Source organism: Pleurodeles waltl, chromosome 3_1 (assembly GCF_031143425.1).
Source record: "Pleurodeles waltl isolate 20211129_DDA chromosome 3_1, aPleWal1.hap1.20221129, whole genome shotgun sequence".
Taxonomy (NCBI): domain Eukaryota; kingdom Metazoa; phylum Chordata; class Amphibia; order Caudata; family Salamandridae; genus Pleurodeles; species Pleurodeles waltl.
This window is the reverse complement of record NC_090440.1, coordinates 12,624,036-12,643,465: the sequence shown is the minus strand read 5'-3', so window position 1 is coordinate 12,643,465 and position 19,430 is coordinate 12,624,036. Positions and strand designations below refer to the sequence as shown.

General features: G+C 49.4%; 1 protein-coding gene across 1 annotated transcript; it reads right to left on the bottom strand.

Annotated features, from left to right (window-relative positions):
• Window positions 1-439: 439 nt before the first annotated feature.
• Window positions 440-11,843, bottom strand: LOC138285949 (uncharacterized). The gene is made up of 2 exons (XM_069226469.1): window positions 11,753-11,843; window positions 440-2,376 (listed from the first exon to the last, which is right to left on the bottom strand). The coding sequence occupies exons 1-2, from the start codon at window positions 11,841-11,843 to the stop codon at window positions 440-442; spliced, it is 2,028 nt and encodes a 675-aa protein (XP_069082570.1).
• Between the last annotated feature and the right edge of the window lie 7,587 nt (window positions 11,844-19,430).

Sequence of the window (19,430 nt, the reverse complement as noted above, 5' to 3'; positions counted from 1 at the left end):
ATATATATGGACAGCAATCAAACAGTTGTTTTTTAATCTTGACGCAGCTTTGAGGTGTTAAAAGTTCTCATATTTTTAGTGAAGATAATGGGATAAAAAGGTGAACACGCGTATTGTGGAGGATTTCTCCTCCGCCTGAGCATTGCTTGTGCTAAAGGTCTTTGTGACTGAGGATGGGTTCTGGGTGATTGCGCAGGTGCAGTGCAACTGGGGCAAGTGGTGATACAGTTGGGGCAGATGATTGTGGGGCAGGTGGTGATGCAGGTGGGGCAGATGATTGTGGGGCAGGTGGTGATGCAGGTGGGGCAGATGATTGTGGGGCAGGTGGTGATGCAGGTGGGGCAGATGATTGTGGGGCAGGTGGTGGTGCAGGTGATGGTGGGGCAGGTGATTGTGGGGCAGATGGTGGTGCAAGTCGGGCAGGTGATCGTAGGGCAGGTTAGGCACGTTTTGGTGTTGGTGGTGGGGCAGGTGGTGATGCAGGTGGGGCAGGTGGTGATGCAGGTGGGGCAGGTGATGGTGGGGCAGGTGCTGGGGTAGCTGGTGGGGAAGCTGATGGTGGGCCAGGTGGTGGGGTAGCTGGTGGGGCAGGTAAGTCAGGTTGTGGTGTGGGTGGTGATGCAGGTGTGGCTGGTGATGGTGGGGCAGCTGGTGGGGCAGGTAGGGCAGGTTGTGGTGTGGGTGGTGGTGCAGGTGGTGGTGCAGGTAGGGCAGGTGATGGCGGAGCAGGTGGTGGTGCAGGTGGGGCAGGTGATGGTGGGGCAGGTGGTGGTGCAGGTAGGGCAGGTTGTGGTGTGGGAGGTGGTGATGCAGGTGGGGCAGGTGATGGTGGGGCACGTGGTGGGGCAGCTGGGTGTGCAGGTAGGGATGGTTGTGGTGCAGGTGGGGCAGGTGGTGGGGTAGCTGGTGGGGCAGGTGATGGTGGGGCAGGTGGTGGGGCAGGTGGTTGTGGGGCAGGTGGTGGTGCAAGTGGGGCAGGTGATCGTGGGGCAGGTAAGGCAGGTTTTGGTGTTGGTGGTGGGGCAGGTGGTGATGCAGGTGGGGCAGGTGATGGTGGGGCAGGTGGTGGGGTAGCTGGTGGGGCAGCTGATGGTGGGCCAGGTGGTGGGGTAGCTGGTGGGGCAGGTAAGGCAGGTTGTGGTGTGGGTGGTGATGCAGGTGTGGCTGGTGATGGTGGGGCAGCTGGTGGGGCAGGTAGGGCAGGTTGTGGTGTGGGTTGTGGTGCAGGTGCTGGTGGGGCAGGTGATGGCGGAGCAGGTGGTGGTGCAGATGGGGCAGGTGATGGTGGGGCAGGTGGTGGTGCATGTAGGGCAGGTTGTGGTGTGGGAGGTAGTGATGCAGGTGGGGCAGGTGATGGTGGGGCATGTGGTGGGGCAGCTGGGTGTGCAGGTAGGGATGGTTGTGGTGCAGGTGGGGCAGGTGATGGTTGGGCAGGTGGTGGGGTAGTTGGTGGGGCAGGTGATGGTGGGGCAGGTGGTGGGGCAGGTGGTGGGGCAGCTGGTGGGGCAGCTGGTGGGGCAGGTAAGGCAGGTTGTAGTGTGGGTGGTGATGCAGGTGCGGCTGGTGATGGTGGGGCAGGTGCTGGGGCAGCTGGTGAGACAGGTAGGGCAGGTTGTGGTATGGGTGGTGCAGGTGGGGCAGGTGATGGTGGGGCAGGTGGTGGTGCAGGTAGGGCAGGTTGTGGTGTGGGAGGTGGCGATGCAGGTGGGGCAGGTGATGGTGGGGCATGTGGTGGGGCAGCTGGTCGTGCAGGTAGGGATAGTTGTGGTGCAGGTGGGGCAGGTGATGGTGGGGCAGGTGGTGGGGTAGTTGGTGGGGCAGGTGATGGTGGGGCAGGTGGTGGGACAGGTGATGGTGGGGCAGGTGGTGGGGCAGCTGGTGGGGCAGCTGGAGGGGCAGGTAAGGCAGGTTGTAGTGTGGGTGGTGATGCAGGTGCGGCTGGTGATGGTGGGGCAGGTGGTGGGGCAGCTGGTGAGACAGGTAGGGCAGGTTGTGGTATGGGAGGTGGGGCAGGTGATGGCGGAGCAGGTGGTGGTGCAGATGGGGCAGGTGATGGTGGGGCAGGTGGTGGTGCATGTAGGGCAGGTTGTGGTGTGGGAGGTAGTGATGCAGGTGGGGCAGGTGATGGTGGGGCATGTGGTGGGGCAGCTGGGTGTGCAGGTAGGGATGGTTGTGGTGCAGGTGGGGCAGGTGATGGTGGGGCAGGTAGTGGGGTAGTTGGTGGGGCAGGTGATGGTGGGGCAGGTGGTGGGGCAGGTGATGGTGGGGCAGGTGGTGGGGCAGCTGGTGGGGCAGCTGGTGGGGCAGGTAAGGCAGGTTGTAGTGTGGGTGGTGATGCAGGTGCGGCTGGTGATGGTGGGGCAGGTGGTGGGGCAGCTGGTGAGACAGGTAGGGCAGGTTGTGGTATGGGTGGTGGTGCAGGTGGGGCAGGTGATGGTGGGGCAGGTGGTGGTGCAGGTAGGGCAGGTTGTGGTGTGGGAGGTGGCGATGCAGGTGGGGCAGGTGATGGTGGGGCATGTGGTGGGGCAGCTGGTCGTGCAGGTAGGGTTGGTTGGGGTGCAGGTAGTGGGGAAGGTGGTGGTGCAGGTGGGGCGGGTGATGGTGGGGCGGGTGATGGTGGGGCAGGTGATTGTGGGGCAGGTAGGGCAGGATGTGGTGTGGGTGGTGGGGCCAGTGGTGGTGCAGGTGGGGCAGGTGGTGGTGCAGGTAAGGCAGGTGATGGTGGGGCAGGTGGTGGTGCAGGTGAGGCAGGTGATGGTGGGGCAGGTGGTGGTGCAGGTGAGGCAGGTGATGGTGGGGCAGGTGGTGGTGCAGGTGGGGCAGGTGATTGTGGGGCAGGTAGGGCAGGTTGTGGTATGGGTGGTGGGGCAGGTGGTGGTGCAGGTGATGGTGGAGCAGGTGGTGGTGCAATTGAGGCAGGTGATGGTGGGGCATTTGGTGGTGCAGATGGGGCAGGTGGTAGTGGGGCAGGTGGTGGTGCAGGTAGGGATGGTTGTGGTGAGGTGGTGAGGCAGGTGATGGTGCAGGTGGGTCAGATGGTGGTCCAATTAGGGCAGTTTTCCGTGTACAATCTCTTGCACGTCTTAGCTGTGAAGATTCACTTTGGCTTTGTTTAGTTATTGCATCCATCAACTTCATGGCCAAGGTAGGGCGTCTTGCACTCTGTTCTCTATAAAGTCTTATCTGTTCTTGGTGCATCTTTGTCACACCATTATCCAAGGCACGGGTCTGCCTGTCAATCACCTGAGGTGGTCCTTTAAATAAGACAGAAATTTTACCCAGAGCAGCCCCCACTGCACGAATCTCCTGCCGGACATCATTTTGCCGATTGAAAAATTAATCCTCCAAGTGGCCCACATAAGCCCATATCAACCCCCCCTACGATTGTGTGGCCATCTCATATAACCAGCAGGATGACCATCACGGAGAGGGCTTGCAACTCAGAGGTTGTGCGGAGGAGATTTATGAACAGAGGATACCTGCTTTTAACCAGGGGTGTTCTCTCCTTCGGATGATTGAGAGAAGGCCTGACATGCACCTTCATGGAAGGAGTGCGTAGGAGATCGCACCGCGAGACCTGAGATGTGAGGGCTGTGCGGAGGTAAGGGTTGCTTAGGTGTATGTGTCTCTGAGGCTGCTTGGAGAATGACTGGAGACTGGCAAGCCTCAGAAAAGAAGCAGGAGGAGCACAGCTGCCCAGAAGTGGCCTCCAGTCTTAAGTGTTGAGGCAACAAGGCCCTCTTCTTCATCCATGTCCTCCTCGAGCAGCTCTTGGTCACCGTCCTCCTCTCCTTCTTAAGCGGTGTGGGCTGCAGATCTCGTTGCTTGGAGGAGGATCAGCTTCTCTCCTGGGACTGCCCGCCACCCCGGCTTGTAGATGGTTCAACATCATTATCCACAGTGCCTGGAAGAAGAAGACAGATGAATACACCACATTCCAGTTTCAATGTGGTTACACTAGATACGTATTTACTACATATTTTACAAAGAATTTTAACAAATATATTAATTGTTTAGTTAAATTCAACATATGGTATGAATGTTTGTCCCATGCACGGGACTCATAAACATTTGCAATGTACACTAGGCAGCTCCAGTCACAGAGATGAGCGTTTTTGAGTTCTCCAACTCAGCAGCTCAGTGGTAATGAGTGCCTACATTATGTGATGTGGAAGTGAAAAACACATGTGACTGGCCGGATGGTAGAGGGCCTCATTGCTGCTGCCAGTTTGTCCCCTGATGCCAAGGAAGCGGACCCAAAAATTGACGCTAAGGCCAATTAGTGTCAAATTTTAATGCCTGGTCAGACCAGGCGTTAAAGTGATGTTAGGCACAGTTCCCTAGGGAAACACCATGGAGTCCACCATGATGCCACTATTTTGGGCACACAGAGGCCCACCTCAACTCCCAGCATCACCACCACCCACACCACAGGGACACCACAGGAGAAGGGGACCCATCCGAGGTAAATTTACGTTCTTAACTGTTGTGTGCCACTGGGGGCCACTTAGATGAGGCCCCTGGATGGCACTGGTTATTTTGGGGTTGTCCTGGGGATACTGGTCCCCTGTGGTCAACATTGTGGTTGCGGTACTGTCTCCTGTCCATACTTTAACAAGCGTCATTTTTTGGCTGCTTGTGTGACCTAAAAATTATGCTAGGCTGACTAGTGGCAGATGTTTTGCCGCTAATCAGTCTAGCATTATTTTTGGCCCACTAGCACAATTTTTTCTACCGCCATCCATTACCGGCTAGCATAATTTTGTATTGTGCTATTCATTCCTTAGCGCCATCATCCGTCATTTTGTAAATATGGAGCACGGATGGAGCTAGGGAATGACAGTAGCTCGCGTGAATTTTTTTCTGACGTGTCATTTTTCATAAATATGAGCCTGAATTCTTACAAGTACACAAGTAAAGGATTCTATTAACTCAACCATACAGAAATGGATAAGCGTATATCCACATTTCTCAATAGTTTCATAAAAACAAACGTCTTGTTAGCATATGTACATACCAGTCCTTCGTCATTGCAAAATTGGCCCTTTGTGTTGCACTGCTGCAGGTAAAAGGATGTCTATCCTAGTTGGAGGGTTCACTCTGCCTCTATAAGGACTATTACAAACATTCTCAGAGCTGAATGTTCTCGGCCGATTATACATTACAAGACTTGCCTTACACCCAACCTTGACCCAGAATTAATCATTTTTCTCTTTAAATTGAGTAGAGACCCAAGGAGACTTCGTGAGAGATTTCTCAAATCTTGCCAGGATTGTCTCCTGAATGTGATCGGATCCCTGGCGAGGATTATTGATATGCTAGAGGATGCCCGTATCAATGAAGTCCCTTTGGATAACGACTTAATAAGAGGATGGAGCCAAAGGGCTATGGTTTTGCTTGGAAACGCTAACGCCGGGGTGAACATAGAGAGACATAGGGTTGTTCTCTTAAAAATTAGTCCTAAACTTGGGGATCTAGCCGATCATGAACCCTCTGAGAACCCTAAAGGCCTTCTCTTCAGAAAGGACATGATCAAAACACTAAATAAGTATGTCGCAATATTTACAGCCCTAGACAAGGCACAAACCAACATGTGCAAAGTCTTTAGCATAGGTGATTTTGGATGGGCTGGCAGAAGGGGACTTTCTGCCGGCCAGGGCACACAAAGTTCCCAATTTTCAACCTATAGACAATCAAGGAGATTCTGCAGAGGTTATCAAGGCAGAAACTTCTCTCAGAGAGGAGGCCCCTTCCGTGGAAGAGTCAACAAACCACGTGGTCAACCCTCATCAGGATACAACAAATTTAGATTCTTTCCCAGTAAAGGTGGGAGGATGTCTCAGGTTCTTTTTCCATGTTTGCTAAACAGGTACGCAAGGCCCTTGGGGTTTAGAAACCATTCAAGGATTCAAAATAGGTTTCTGGGAAGAACCCTTCCAGTCCTTTTCCCCAAGAGAACTATATTTATCCACTACACGAGAGGTTATAGTACAGTAGAAGAAGAGGTAGGTAGCATGTTACAAAAAAGAGCCATCCTACAGAAGCCCCTAGAAAACAAGTTGTTCGTAAGTACTCTATTTTTAGTTAGAGAAGAAGGAAAAGGGGTGGAGACTTGTAATAAATCTAGGAAATCTAAACAAATTTGTAGTCTACAGGCACTTCAACGTGGATGGTATCCATCTTTTAAGAGATATGTTGAAAGAGGATTGGCTCATGAAATTAGACCTGAAGGATGCTTATTTTACGATCCCTGTGGCCAGGGAGCATGAACCTTACCTATGCATCTGTGTACTTCCTTATGACCTGTTCTTGACAACCTGGTGTTTCACCAAGATACTGAGGGCAGTAGGATCCTACTTCAGAGAGAGAGAGACATACGGATGATCGTTTAGCTGGATGACATCCTGATCATGTCTCAATGCCAAGCTCAGATTTTGAAGGACTGAGATATGACCATTCCGCTATTACAGAATTTAGGCTTTATTGTAAACAGATATATAATATAGACCACAGAGGGTAACCCTGCAAAAAACCCAAAAGGGGCTGGGTAAATAATATTGTCACTAAACTAAGTTGCCCACTCTTGGACCCACTCATCCATAGATAACATTCATATATACATGTAGCATCATAAAGTAATAATCAAACAAAACGTCCTTTATTTACATACAAAATTAATGACCACAACTCAAATACCCCTATCAAAATCATTAGAAGGACAGAATAAGTGTCAAAAGTAAGTGCTCGTGTAAAAAAGAGAAAAGAGAAGAAAAACAATCTCCCACCTAACTGATAAAAAACAACAATTTGTAAAAAGGAGCCTGTTGGTTAAACTTGTTATGCATTGAATCTTTCCATATATTTGTAAGAGTAGCAAATCCCCATTCAAAAGTCCTTCTTTTTCATAAACAAACACATCCAAGCTCAAATAATATCGTCGACGTTTCGACCCTGGCTCACGGGCCAATTCCGGGCTTACATACGGGTCTTCATCAGGACTAAAAAGATAGGGGACCACTAAAAACAAACCAAACAACAATAATTACAGACAGCTAGGTCTATATATATATAAATTTAAAAAAAGTGTATGTTTTAGATTTAAAGCGGTTTGAAGTCTAACTGAGAAGGACTGTGACCGTAAGAATTGTAGTATAGCAGATGTGAGTATGTTTATATAGAGTTGTACAGCAGCATTGTGTTTGATGTAGGGTTAGATTTAGAGTAATTATTGTTGCTTGGATTGTTTTTCTTCTCTTTTCTCTTTTTTACACGAGCCCTTACGTTTGACACTTATTCTGTCCTTCTAATGATTTTGATAGGGGTATTTGAGTTGTGTTAATTAATTTTGTATGTAAATAAAGGAAGTTTTGTTTGATTATTACTCTATGATGCTGCATGTATATATGAATGTTTTCTATGGATGAGTGGGTCCAAGAGTGGGCAATGTAGTTTAGTGACATTATTGTAAACAGAGGGAAGTCTGTCCTTACCCCTTCCAGGACTTTAGAGTTTTGGGGTTTCACAATAGATATCGTGAACATAGTTCATCAACTACCCCTAAAAAAGATCACCAAAATCCAAAAAAAAATACAATTTGCTCTCAAAAAGGAATCTATCACTCTGAGAGAATGGGCCAGGCTCTTATGTCTTTTATCTTCCTCTATTCAAGCGATCTTCCAAGGTCCTTTAAATTACAGAGTGTTGCAGAGGATAAAAGCAAAAGCTCTTCGTAAAGGTTTGTGGTATGGAGACAAGGTAGTTTTAGATGGGGAAATCAGAATAGAACTATTTTGGTGGCTGGAGAATATGGACGCATGGAATGGCAGGGCATTCCCTTCTTGATGTCCACAGTTCAAGGTATTTTAAGAAACGCAGATGGAGAAGAGCATCCTCTGGTTCTGAATGGCACTTTGAACATTCTTGCATGGAAAGTGTCAGGAGATCTAGGGAAATGTCAAGTGGAGAACTCGTGGATGAATCATGGGCACCGGGTACCCACCGTAGGTACAGAGGAATCTGGAAGTTTTAGGTATGCTGGTGCTAGGAAAGGAACTTGGATCCCGTGGAGGCCCCTGTAGTGGAGGTAGTGAACTTTTTAGTAGAGTTCGATGAGGCTCGTAGTTATAGGACATTAAACTTCTATAGGTCCGAGATTTCTCTGGGACACAGTCTCATAAATGGCAGATCTGTTTGAAAAAAGATTTTGGTTCGCATGGTGCTTAAAAGCATTAGACTTAGAAGGCCTCCTAGATCTAGGTATGGTTCGCTATGGGATGTTAATTTGGTTCTCTCCATGTTTACCTCTTGGCCTTGCAATAGGTATTTGAACATCAAAAGACTTTCTATGAAGTTGACCTCCTTGCTCTGTTTAATTTGTTGTCGAGGAGTGTCAGATGTTAAAGCCTTGGAGGTAAGTAACAGAGTTTATGATGGTCTTCGGGTTACCTTCAAGATTACAAAAAGGCCAAAACTATGTGTGAAACAATTTTCTACCCACGTCTTGATTCCTGCAAAAAGCTTTGTGTGGTGGATTGCATGAAAGAATATGTTTGCTGAATGAGTGAATTCCGTCTGGATGGTACTGACCAAGTTTTGATTTCTTTTGTTAAACCTTTCAAGGCGGTTACTGTGGCCACGACTGCAAGATGGGTTAAATGCAATCAGTCGGCATTGATTTACAAAAATTTCAAGCACATTCAATGAGAGGTGCTATGGCAAGCCAGTCCTTTTATAAAGGTGGCAGGATAGAGGATATTTTGAGAGCAGCTGATTGGTCTCATTCCTCAAACTTTGTTAAACCTTATTGTAAATCAATCGAGCACGTCTGATGTAGTTCCCAGGGGCTATCGACATGCATAATGGTAGCCTGCGGTCTTGTAATGAAATAGTGATTCTTGAAATGAAATACCAAGAGAATATGAATTTCATTAAAGTCACCGAGGCTAACATTATCCCCTCTTAACCCCGCCTTGTGGACGGTCTATTTGATTAAAAAAAAAAAAGTTTTTGCGAGAAAAAGCAATATATAAACTATTTGTATATGAAATATGTCTTACCCAACAGTGAATTAATTCAAGTGTGTTGAATTATTGTTTTGCTTATAAAAATCCCTTGCTGTTTGTCTAGTTTGTAAGTTATTAGCACAATGTCTATAACAATTTTCGTTGTTAGCAGATAATTTCCAGTAATAGATTGTACTATGGTGACTGTAGGGGTAGCGCCGATGTTCTACTTGTTTGGCGAATGGAAGGAGGACGAGATTATCTCATGGCTGCACTGCTAGAGGATTTCTTGCTCTGATGTTCTTTCTGTTGACGTCCTGTTGGACTACTTACCTGGATAAGTTTCTTCAGCATTTAAAAGAGGCAGTAGACCGTCTCCATGGACTTCATATGTATACTGCGTGTTCTCTTCTGGAATGTTTTATTTATGATGTTGTACTCTTTAAAGTACTGCATGAGTGGCATTAAAGGACCATGTGCATAATGTTAGCCTCCGTGTCTTTAATGAAATTCAGATTCTCTTGGCATTTCATTTGAAGAATTGCTACTCTGGGCTCTTGTATTTTTTTAATTAAAAAAAGAAAAACTGTATTACAAGACACGTGATGGCCGATATAAAACATGGACTGGCTTACGTAGGGACACGGGAAGCCTACGAAGGCAGCAGTTAGGTAATGTATTGGTGGATGGGGAGGACGGTTAAAGACTTACCTGGCACCGCATTAGTGTCGCCTGTAAAAGGCAGCCCGGGTAGCAGGTGGGAGTGGTGGTCGATCTTCACGAGGGGAGGGAGACAACTCCAGTTGTTCCTCCAGGAAGAGTTCTAGCCAGCTGAATTCTGGAGAACCTTCCCTTCACCCACCCTCTCCCACCCTGCCATTGTTTCTTTACACCCCCATGGTCCGGACGTCCACTGACTGCATCAGTCGCCTCCTGCCACGAGGCTGCCTTCTGAGCTCCATTAAGCTAGAAAGGAAGGCCGCCCATGTAGCTTTGTGTAGTTTTGCACCACAAGTGTCAGTACAAGGTCTGTCTCCTCCTCAGTGAGTTTTCTCTTCCTCCTCTGCACGGGAAGCATCCTCTATTCTCTCAAGGTCACCAAAGGGTGTACCAGTGAGTGGCATGACGCGGGCAGCAAGAGGGAACGCCTGAGGAGGCAAGAAACAGAACCTAGGCTTTGGTCAGTATGTGTGTGGTTCCAAGTAGGTGAGTGTCAGGTGTGGTTGACTGATTTCAGGTGTATCTCATTTTCCAATTGGTTGCATGTGTAGGTGTCCAGTTCACCACCATGGGGAGATCTCTGTGTGCGGAGAGTCCGCCTGGTATGCGGAGCCTCCTATTGACAGCGCTGGGGAGTCTTCACCTCAAGATTAGAATCTCAGCCACCAGTGCGGCGGTTCCACCTGTTGTAAAAAACAGTCACACCCTAGATGCCCTAACTTTACAAAGGTAATGTGCAAGTTGCAAGACTCCACCCCTTCAACGGAGGGGGCGGAGACCATTGGTCCTTTTACTCATTTCCTGGGTGTGGGGAATGCAGTGCGTGTGTGCACTTGTCTGAGCTGTGTGGGCGTGCTGGCTCTAAAAGGGCTGACTGAAGGCCATCACCCCTTTCATGTTTAGACAAAGGGGGTCATTCTAAGTCCGCCCGCCAAACTTACACCTCCAAATGACCGCTCTGCGGTCAGAAGCCGCGGGGGCCATTCAGACTTTTCCGCTGGGCCGGCGGGCGCCCGCCAAGGGAGCGCCCGCCGGCCCAGCGGGAAAGGCCCTGCAACACAGAAACCGGCTCCGAATGGAGCCGGCGGTGTTGCAGGGGTGCGACGGGTGCAGTTGCACCCGTCGCGATTTTCACTGTCTGCTATGCAGACAGTGAAAATCATGCTGGGGCCCTGTTAGGGGGCCCCTGCACTGCCCATGCCAGTGGCATGGGCAGTGCAGGGGCCCCATGACACCCGTTCCCGCTATTCCTGTTCCGAATGGAGCCGGCGGTGTTGCAGGGGTGCGACGGGTGCAGTTGCACCCGTCGCGATTTTCACTGTCTGCTATGCAGACAGTGAAAATCATGCTGGGGCCCTGTTAGGGGGCCCCTGCACTGCCCATGCCAGTGGCATGGGCAGTGCAGGGGCCCCATGACACCCGTTCCCGCCATCCTGTTCCTGGCGGGAAAAAACGCCAGAAACAGGCTGGCGGGAAGGGGGTCGGAATCTCCATGGTGGCGCTGCTTGCAGCGCCGCCATGGAGGTTCAGCCCAGCCAGGGGAAATCTGGCGGGAAACCGCCGGATCCCCTTTTCTGTCTGCGGCAGCCGCAGTCAGAATGGGCAGGAAAGCACCGCCAGCCTGTTGGCGGTGCTTTCCGTCGTTCACGGCCCTGGCGGATTTTACCGCCAGGGTCGGAATGACCCCCAAAATGCCTAAAAGGTCAATTCTAAGTAAATTATATTTGAACAAATGGAAAGAGGTTTCAGAGGAAGCTCTGAATAGGGTTGTTAGCCAGTCCTGTAGGTTTCCACCTCCTCACCCAGAACACATCTTTATGTACTCCTTTTAGGTGTTACAGCAACCACACCAAGGAGCTACCTGACACAGCAAGGTTTGGAGGGCGTCTTACCAGTCCTGGAGCTCAAGGAGAGGACTCGGAAAATTTTGAACATCCTCGTCCACACTATTGGGGTAGATAATCAGCAGGAGCGGCTCGTGGATCGTATTAGGGGTGAGGGGGATTATTATTTCTTTTTTTTAAACTTACCTGCATGGTTGTTGTCACAGCTGCCGTCCCCACCGTGCCGCTCCTCTGCTGCAGGCTGCAGGCATAGGCTCCCAGCCTGCCCTGTGGCCATTCCTCGCACTGCTCAGATCAGCATCAGGATTGGCTGGGAGCGCCCAGCCAGGGTGCTCCCAGGCACACTCAGAGCCTGTGCCTTCTCTCTCCAGCTGGGCAACACAGTACCCGGCTGGAGAGAGCCTACTGCGCCTTTGTGCTTGGCCGGCCCGAGACAGCCGGCCAAACATACATGCGCACTAAGGGGGAGTACTGTGCACTCCCCCTCAGTACTCGTCACAGCCCATGGCCCTGCCCCTTTTACTACCAAACAATAATAAACACAGTTTATTATAATTTTGTAGTAAAAGGTTTGCGGCTGCTGCTGCTGGCAGGGGGGTCGATGTTCCTCCTCACTAACCGAGGAGCCGCGCCTGGAAACGAGTGCATCAGTGTTTGATGAGGAGGGACAATCGGTCAGTGAGTGGTCATTACGTTGCATGGTGTTTGCTGCTCCTGAGGATGGGTTTGTAGGAAGCGCCTGCGTAACACAGATGGAGCAGTCATCTTGGAATTCACAGGTCATATCCCAAGAGTTCTTCCAATTTCTCATGGTTTTAATGCCCTTGGTACCCCTTAAGGGCCGCACCAGCCTGAATGTGCTCAACTTGCAACCCTCCCCAAGATGTGCTTGAACATGTCTGAAAACACATCTACACCACTTAAGAGGCTAAGGGCCTGATGTGGATTTCGGTGGATGGGAAATCCATCACCGTTGTGACAGAGTAACCCGTCTGCCGAACTCTAAATCCGGGGCTACGAACCTTATTCAATGTTAATTATCAAGGAGATTCAAAAACATACTACGTGGCATTAAAGTGTGAAGCACATGTGTGCACTTTAAAAGATGGACCACACTGCTCCTACTGGACCTCGCCAAAGCTGGTCATACTATGGGTGACCAGCTCAACATTAAACACTAAATTAGTATTATTGGTATTAAAACTTGTAGAGCACAACCAGCTACCCGCACGGGGTTTCCCAGCACTAGGCGACACATAAGGTGCAACCAAAGCCCAGTAACTCAAAACATACAGGTCTTCAGCTGTTTCCAAAAGGAAGTCAGAGAGGTACTGTAGGAAAGTACCATCTTGCCTGACATGTTACCCCCATTTTTCACTGTATATATGTTGTTTTAGTTGTATGTGTCACTGGGACCCTGGTAACCCAGGGCCCCAGTGCTCATAAGTGTGCCTGAATGTGTTACCTGTGTAGTGACTAACTGTCTCACTGAGGCTCTGCTAATCAGAACCTCAGTGGTTATGCTCTCTCATTTCTTTCCAAATTGTCACTGACAGGCTAGTGACCATTTTTACCAATTTACATTGGCTTACTGGAACACCCTTATAATTCCCTAGTATATGGTACTGAGGTACCCAGGGTATTGGGGTTCCAGGAGATCCCTATGGGCTGCAGCATTTCTTTTGCCACCCATAGAGAGCTCTGACAATTCTTACACAGGCCTGCCACTGCAGCCTGAGTGAAATAACGTCCACGTTATTTCACAGCCATTTTACACTGCACTTAAGTAACTTATAAGTCACCTATATGTCTAACCTTTACCTGGTAAAGGTTAGGTGCAAAGTTACTTAGTGTGAGGGCACCCTGGCACTAGCCAAGGTGCCCCCACATTGTTCAGAGCCAATTCACTGAACTTTGTGAGTGCGGGGACACCATTACACGCGTGCACTACATATAGGTCACTACCTATATGTAGCTTCACCATGGTAACTCCGAATATGGCCATGTAACATGTCTATGATCATGGAATTGCCCCCTCTATGCCATCCTGGCATTGTTGGTACAATTCCATGATCCCAGTGGTCTGTAGCACAGACCCTGGTACTGCCAGACTGCCCTTCCTGGGATTTCACTGCAGCTGCTGCTGCTGCCAACCCCTCAGACAGGCAGCTGCCCTCCTGGGGTCCAGCCAGGCCTGGCCCAGGATGGCAGAACAAAGAACTTCCTCTGAGAGAGGGTGTGACACCCTCTCCCTTTGGAAAATGGTGTGAAGGCAGGGGAGGAGTAGCCTCCCCCAGCCTCTGGAAATGCTTTGTTGGGCACAGATGTGCCCAATTCTGCATAAGCCAGTCTACACCGGTTCAGGGACCCCTTAGCCCCTGCTCTGGCGCGAAACTGGACAAAGGAAAGGGGAGTGACCACTCCCCTGACCTGCACCTCCCCTGGGTGGTGTCCAGAGCTCCTCCAGTGTGCTCCAGACCTCTGCCATCTTGGAAACAGAGGTGCTGCTGGCACACTGGACTGCTCTGAGTGGCCAGTGCCACCAGGTGACGTCAGAGACTCCTGCTGATAGGCTCCTTCAGGTGTTCGTAGCCTTTCCTCTCTCCTAGGTAGCCAAACCCTCTTTTCTGGCTATTTAGGGTCTCTGTCTCTGGGGAAACTTTAGATAACGAATGCATGAGCTCAGCCGAGTTCCTCTGCATCTCCCTCTTCACCTTCTGATAAGGAATCGACCGCTGACCGCGCTGGAAGCCTGCAAACATGCAACATAGTAGCAAAGACGACTACTGCAACTCTGTAACGCTGATCCTGCCGCCTTCTCGACTGTTTTCCTGCTTGTGCATGCTGTGGGGGTAGCCTGCCTCCTCTCTGCACCAGAAGCTCCGAAGAAATCTCCCGTGGGTCGACGGAATCTTCCCCCTGCAACCGCAGGCACCAAAAAGCTGCATTACCGGTCCCTTGGGTCTCCTCTCAGCACAACGAGCGAGGTCCCTCGAATCCAGCGATGCTGTCCAAGTGACCCCCACAGTCCAGTGACTCTTCAGCCCAAGTTTGGTGGAGGTAAGTCCTTGCCTCACCTCGCTGGGCTGCATTGCTGGGAACCGCGACTTTGCAGCTACTCCGGCCCCTGTGCACTTCCGGCGGAAATCCTTCATGCACAGCCAAGCCGGGGTCCACGGCACTCTAACCTGCATTGCACGACTTTCTAAGTTGGTCTCCGGCGACGTGGGACTCCTTTGTGCAACTTCGGCGAGCACCTTTTCACGCATCCTCGTAGTGCCTGTTTCTGGCATTTCTCCAGGTGCTACCTGCTTCAGTGAGAGCTCTTTGTCTTGCTCGACGTCCCCTCTCTCTACAGGTCCAATTTGCGACCTCCTGGTCCCTCCTGGGCCCCAGCAGCGTCCAAAAACGCCAAACGCACGATTTGCGTGTAGCAAGGCTTGTTGGCGTCCTTCCGGCGGGAAAACACTTCTGCACGACTCTCCAAGGCGAGAAAGATCCGTCCACCAAAGGGGAAGTCTCTAGCCCTTTTCGTTCCTGCAGAAACCTCAGCTTCTTCTGTCCAGTCGAAGCTTCTTTGCACCCGCAGCTGGCATTTCCTGGGCATCTGCCCATCTCCGACTTGCTTGTGACTTTTGGACTTGGTCCCCTTGTTCCACAGGTACCCTAGATTGGAAATCCACAGTTGTTGCATTGCTGGTTTGTGTCTTTCCTGCATTATTCCTCTAACACGACTCTTTTGTCCTTAGGGGAACTTTGGTGCACTTTGCACTCACTTTTCAGGGTCTTGGGGAGGGTTATTTTTCTAACTCTCACTATTTTCTAATAGTCCCAGCGACCCTCTACAAGGTCACATAGGTTTGGGGTCCATTCGTGGTTCGCATTCCACTTTTGGAGTATATGGTTTGTGTTGCCCCTATCCCTATGTTTCCCCATTGCATCCTATTGTAACTATACATTGTTTGCACTGTTTTCTAAGACTATACTGCATATTTTTGCTATTGTGTATATATATCTTGTGTATATTTCCTATCCTCTCACTGAGGGTACACTCTAAGATACTTTGGCATATTGTCATAAAAATAAAGTACCTTTATTTTTAGTATAACTGTGTATTGTGTTTTCTTATGATATTGTGCATATGACACTAAGGCCCATATTTATACTTTTTGACGCTAAACTGCGCTAACGCAGTTTAGCGTCAAAAAATTTTGCGCCGTCTAACGCCATTCTGAAGCGCCATGCGGGCGCCGTATTTATGGAATGGCGTTAGCCGGCGCAAGCAGACCGGCGCTGCCTGGTGTGCGTGGAAAAAAACCACGTAGACCAGGCAGCGCCGGCGTTGGGCAAAAATGACGTTAGGGCGTCTTAAAATGGGGCAAGTCAGGTTGAGGCAAAAAAATCGTCTTAACCCGACTTGCGCCATTTTTTAACGACGCCCATCCCCCATCAACATGACTCCTATCATTGTAAAGATAGGAGTCATGCCCCCTTGCCCAATGGCCATGCCCAGGGGACTTCTGTCCCCTGGGCATGGTCATTGGGCATAGTGGCATGTAGGGGGGCACAAATCAGGCCCCCCTATGCCAAAAAAAAATTATTAAAAAAAAAAAAAACATACTTACCTGAACTTACCTGAATGTCCCTGGGGTGGGTCCCTCCAGCCTTGGGTGTCCTCCTGGGGTGGGCAAGGGTGGCAGGGGGGGTCCCTGGGGGCAGGGGAGGGCACTCTGGGCTCATTTTGAGCCCACTTGTCCCTTAACGCCATGCCTGACCCAGGCGTTAAAAAGCGGCGCAAATGCGCCGTTTTTAGCCACGCCCACTCCCGGGCGTCTCTTTTGCCCGGGAGTATAAATACCACGTAAAGGCCTGGGAGTCATTTTTTAAGACGGGAACGCCTCCCTTGCATATCATTAACGCAAGGAAGGGGTTCACGCTAAAAAATGACGCACATTCCGGGAACTTTGGCGCTAGACGCCTCTAACGCCATAGTATAAATATGGCGTTAGTTGGCGTTAGTTTAGCGTCGAATTTGCGTCGAAAAAAACGACGCAAATTCGGCGCAAACGGAGTATAAATACGGGCCTAAGTGGTACTGTAGTAGCTTCACACGTCTCCTAGTTCAGCCTGAGCTGCTCTGCTAAGCTACCATTATCTATCAGCCTAAGCTGCTAGACACCCTATACACTAATAAGGGATAACTGGGCCTGGTGCAAGGTGCAAGTACCCCTTGGTACTCACTACAAGCCAGTCCAGCCTCCTACATTGGTTGTGCAGTGGTGGGATAAGTGCTTGAGACTACTTACCACTCTTGTCATTGTACTTTTCATAAGAGAAAAATATACAAAACAAGGTCAGTGTATATACACATAGCCAAAAAGTTTTGCATTTCCTCTTTTCACTCTTTTCTAAGTGCTGAAAAGTACTCCTAAACTTTCAAAAAGTTCTTAAAAGTTTAAAAAGTTTTTTTTTCTGTCTTTCCAAAAAGTTCTGAAAACATTTTCTTTTTTTTCTATCACTTTAACTCTCTCTAAAAAAATGTCTGGCACAGGCAAAAATGTTGAACTGTCCAAACTTGCATATGATCACCTTAGCTGGAAAGGAGCAAGGAGTCTCTGCATAGAGAGAGGTTTGAGTGTAGGGAAGAATCCTTCCTTAGAACTGTTAATTAATATGCTTAGAGTACAGGATAAGGCCATGAGTGCCAAATCTGGTGAAAAAGTAGCTAATGGTTCTCAATCTGATCCAGGGACTCCCCCAGGAAAAGGTTCAGGAAAGAAACTTCTCAGCCTGCCCATTACTAGACAGTCTAGCATAGTTGGTACAGAGGTTGAATCACACCATACTGATGGTGTGCTCTCACATTATACTGGTAGCCAAGCTGTTAGGGTGCCCTCTGTAAGGGACAGGTCTCCTTCTGTTCATTCCCATCATACCTCTGTATCTAGAAATGTCCCTCCCACCCACCCTGATGACAGATTGTTAGAAAGGGAGCTCAATAGATTGAGAGTGGAACAAACCAGACTGAAGCTCAAGAAGCAACAGCTGGATTTGGATAGACAGTCTTTAGAATTAGAGAAGGAAAGACAGAAGTTGGGTTTAGATACCCATGGTGGCAGCAGCAGTATTCCCCATAGTCATCCTGCAAAAGAGCATGATTCCAGGAATCTGCACAAGATAGTTCCCCCTTATAAGGAGGGGGATGACATTAACAAGTGGTTTGCTGCACTTGAGAGGGCCTGTGCTGTACATGATGTCCCTCAAAAGCAGTGGGCTGCTATCCTATGGCTATCATTTAGTGGAAAAGGTAGGGATAGGCTCCTTACTGTAAAAGAAAATGATGCCAATAATTTCCAAGTTCTTAAGAATGCACTCCTGGATGGTTATGGCTTAACCACTGAACAGTACAGGATAAAGTTCAGAGAGACCAAAAAGGAGTCTTCACAAGACTGGGTTGATTTCATTGACCAGGCAGTGAAGGCCTTGGAGGGGTGGTTACATGGCAGCAAAGTTACTTATTATGACAGCCTGTATAACTTAATCCTGAGAGAGCATATTCTTAATAATTGTGTGTCTGATTTGTTGCACCAGTACTTGGTGGACTCTGATCTGACCTCTCCCCAAGAATTGGGAAAGAAGGCAGACAAATGGGTCAGAACAAGAGTGAACAGAAAAGTTCATACAGGGGGTGACAAAGATGGCAACAAAAAGAAGGATGGTAAGTCTTCTGACAAGGGTGGGGACAAATCTAAAAATGAGTCTTCATCAGGCCCACAAAAACACTCTGGTGGGGGTGGTGGGTCCAAATCCTCCTTTAATCAGAACAAGGAAAAGAAACCATGGTGCTATTTATGTAAAATAAAAGGCCATTGGACAACAGATCCCAGTTGTCCAAAGAAAGGCACCACAGCTCCTACCACTACAACCCCTACTGCTACACCTAGTGTCCCTACTAATAGCAGTGGTGGTGGGAGCAAACCTACTAATAGCCAATCCAAGGGAGTAGCTGGGCTCACTTTTGGTAATTTAGTTGGGGTTGGTCTGATTAGGGAGACCACAGAGGCTACTTTAGTCTCTGAAGGGGCTATTGATTTAGCCACTTTGGTTGCTTGCCCCCATAACTTGGAGAAGTACAAGCAACTAACCCTAATAAATGGTGTTGAGGTCCAGGCCTACAGGGACACAGGTGCCAGTGTCACAATGGTGATTGAGAAACTGGTGCACCCTGAACAACACATACTTGGACACCAGTACCAAGTAACCGATGCTCACAACATAACACAAAGCCACCCCATGGCTGTTGTAAATCTCAACTGGGGGGGGGTAACTGGTCCAAAGAAAGTTGTGGTAGCTTCAGATTTACCTGTAGACTGTCTATTAGGGAATGATTTGGAGACATCAGCTTGGTCAGATGTGGAGTTGGAGGCCCATGCAGCAATGCTGGGCATCCCAGGGCATATTTTTGCTTTGACAAGGGCTCAGGCCAAAAAGCAAAAAGGACAGGGAAGCTTGGATCCTGGAACAATGGACCAAGTGCTCCCTAAAGCTAGGGCTAGTAGAAGCAAACCACTTCCTACTATCCCTCCCTCTACAGTGGATTCTACTTCTGAGGAAGAAGAATTCCCTCCCTGTGCAGAACCTACACCAGAGGAGCTGGAAGCAGACACTGCTGAGCTTTTGGGTGAAGGGGGGCCTGCCAGGGAGGAGCTGAGTGTGGCACAGCAAACCTGTCCCACATTAGAGGGTCTCAGACAGCAAGCTGTCAAACAGGCTAATGGGGATGTCAGTGACTCTCACAGAGTTTACTGGGAGGACAACCTCTTGTACACTGAGCATAGGGATCCTAAACCTGGAGCTGCCAGGA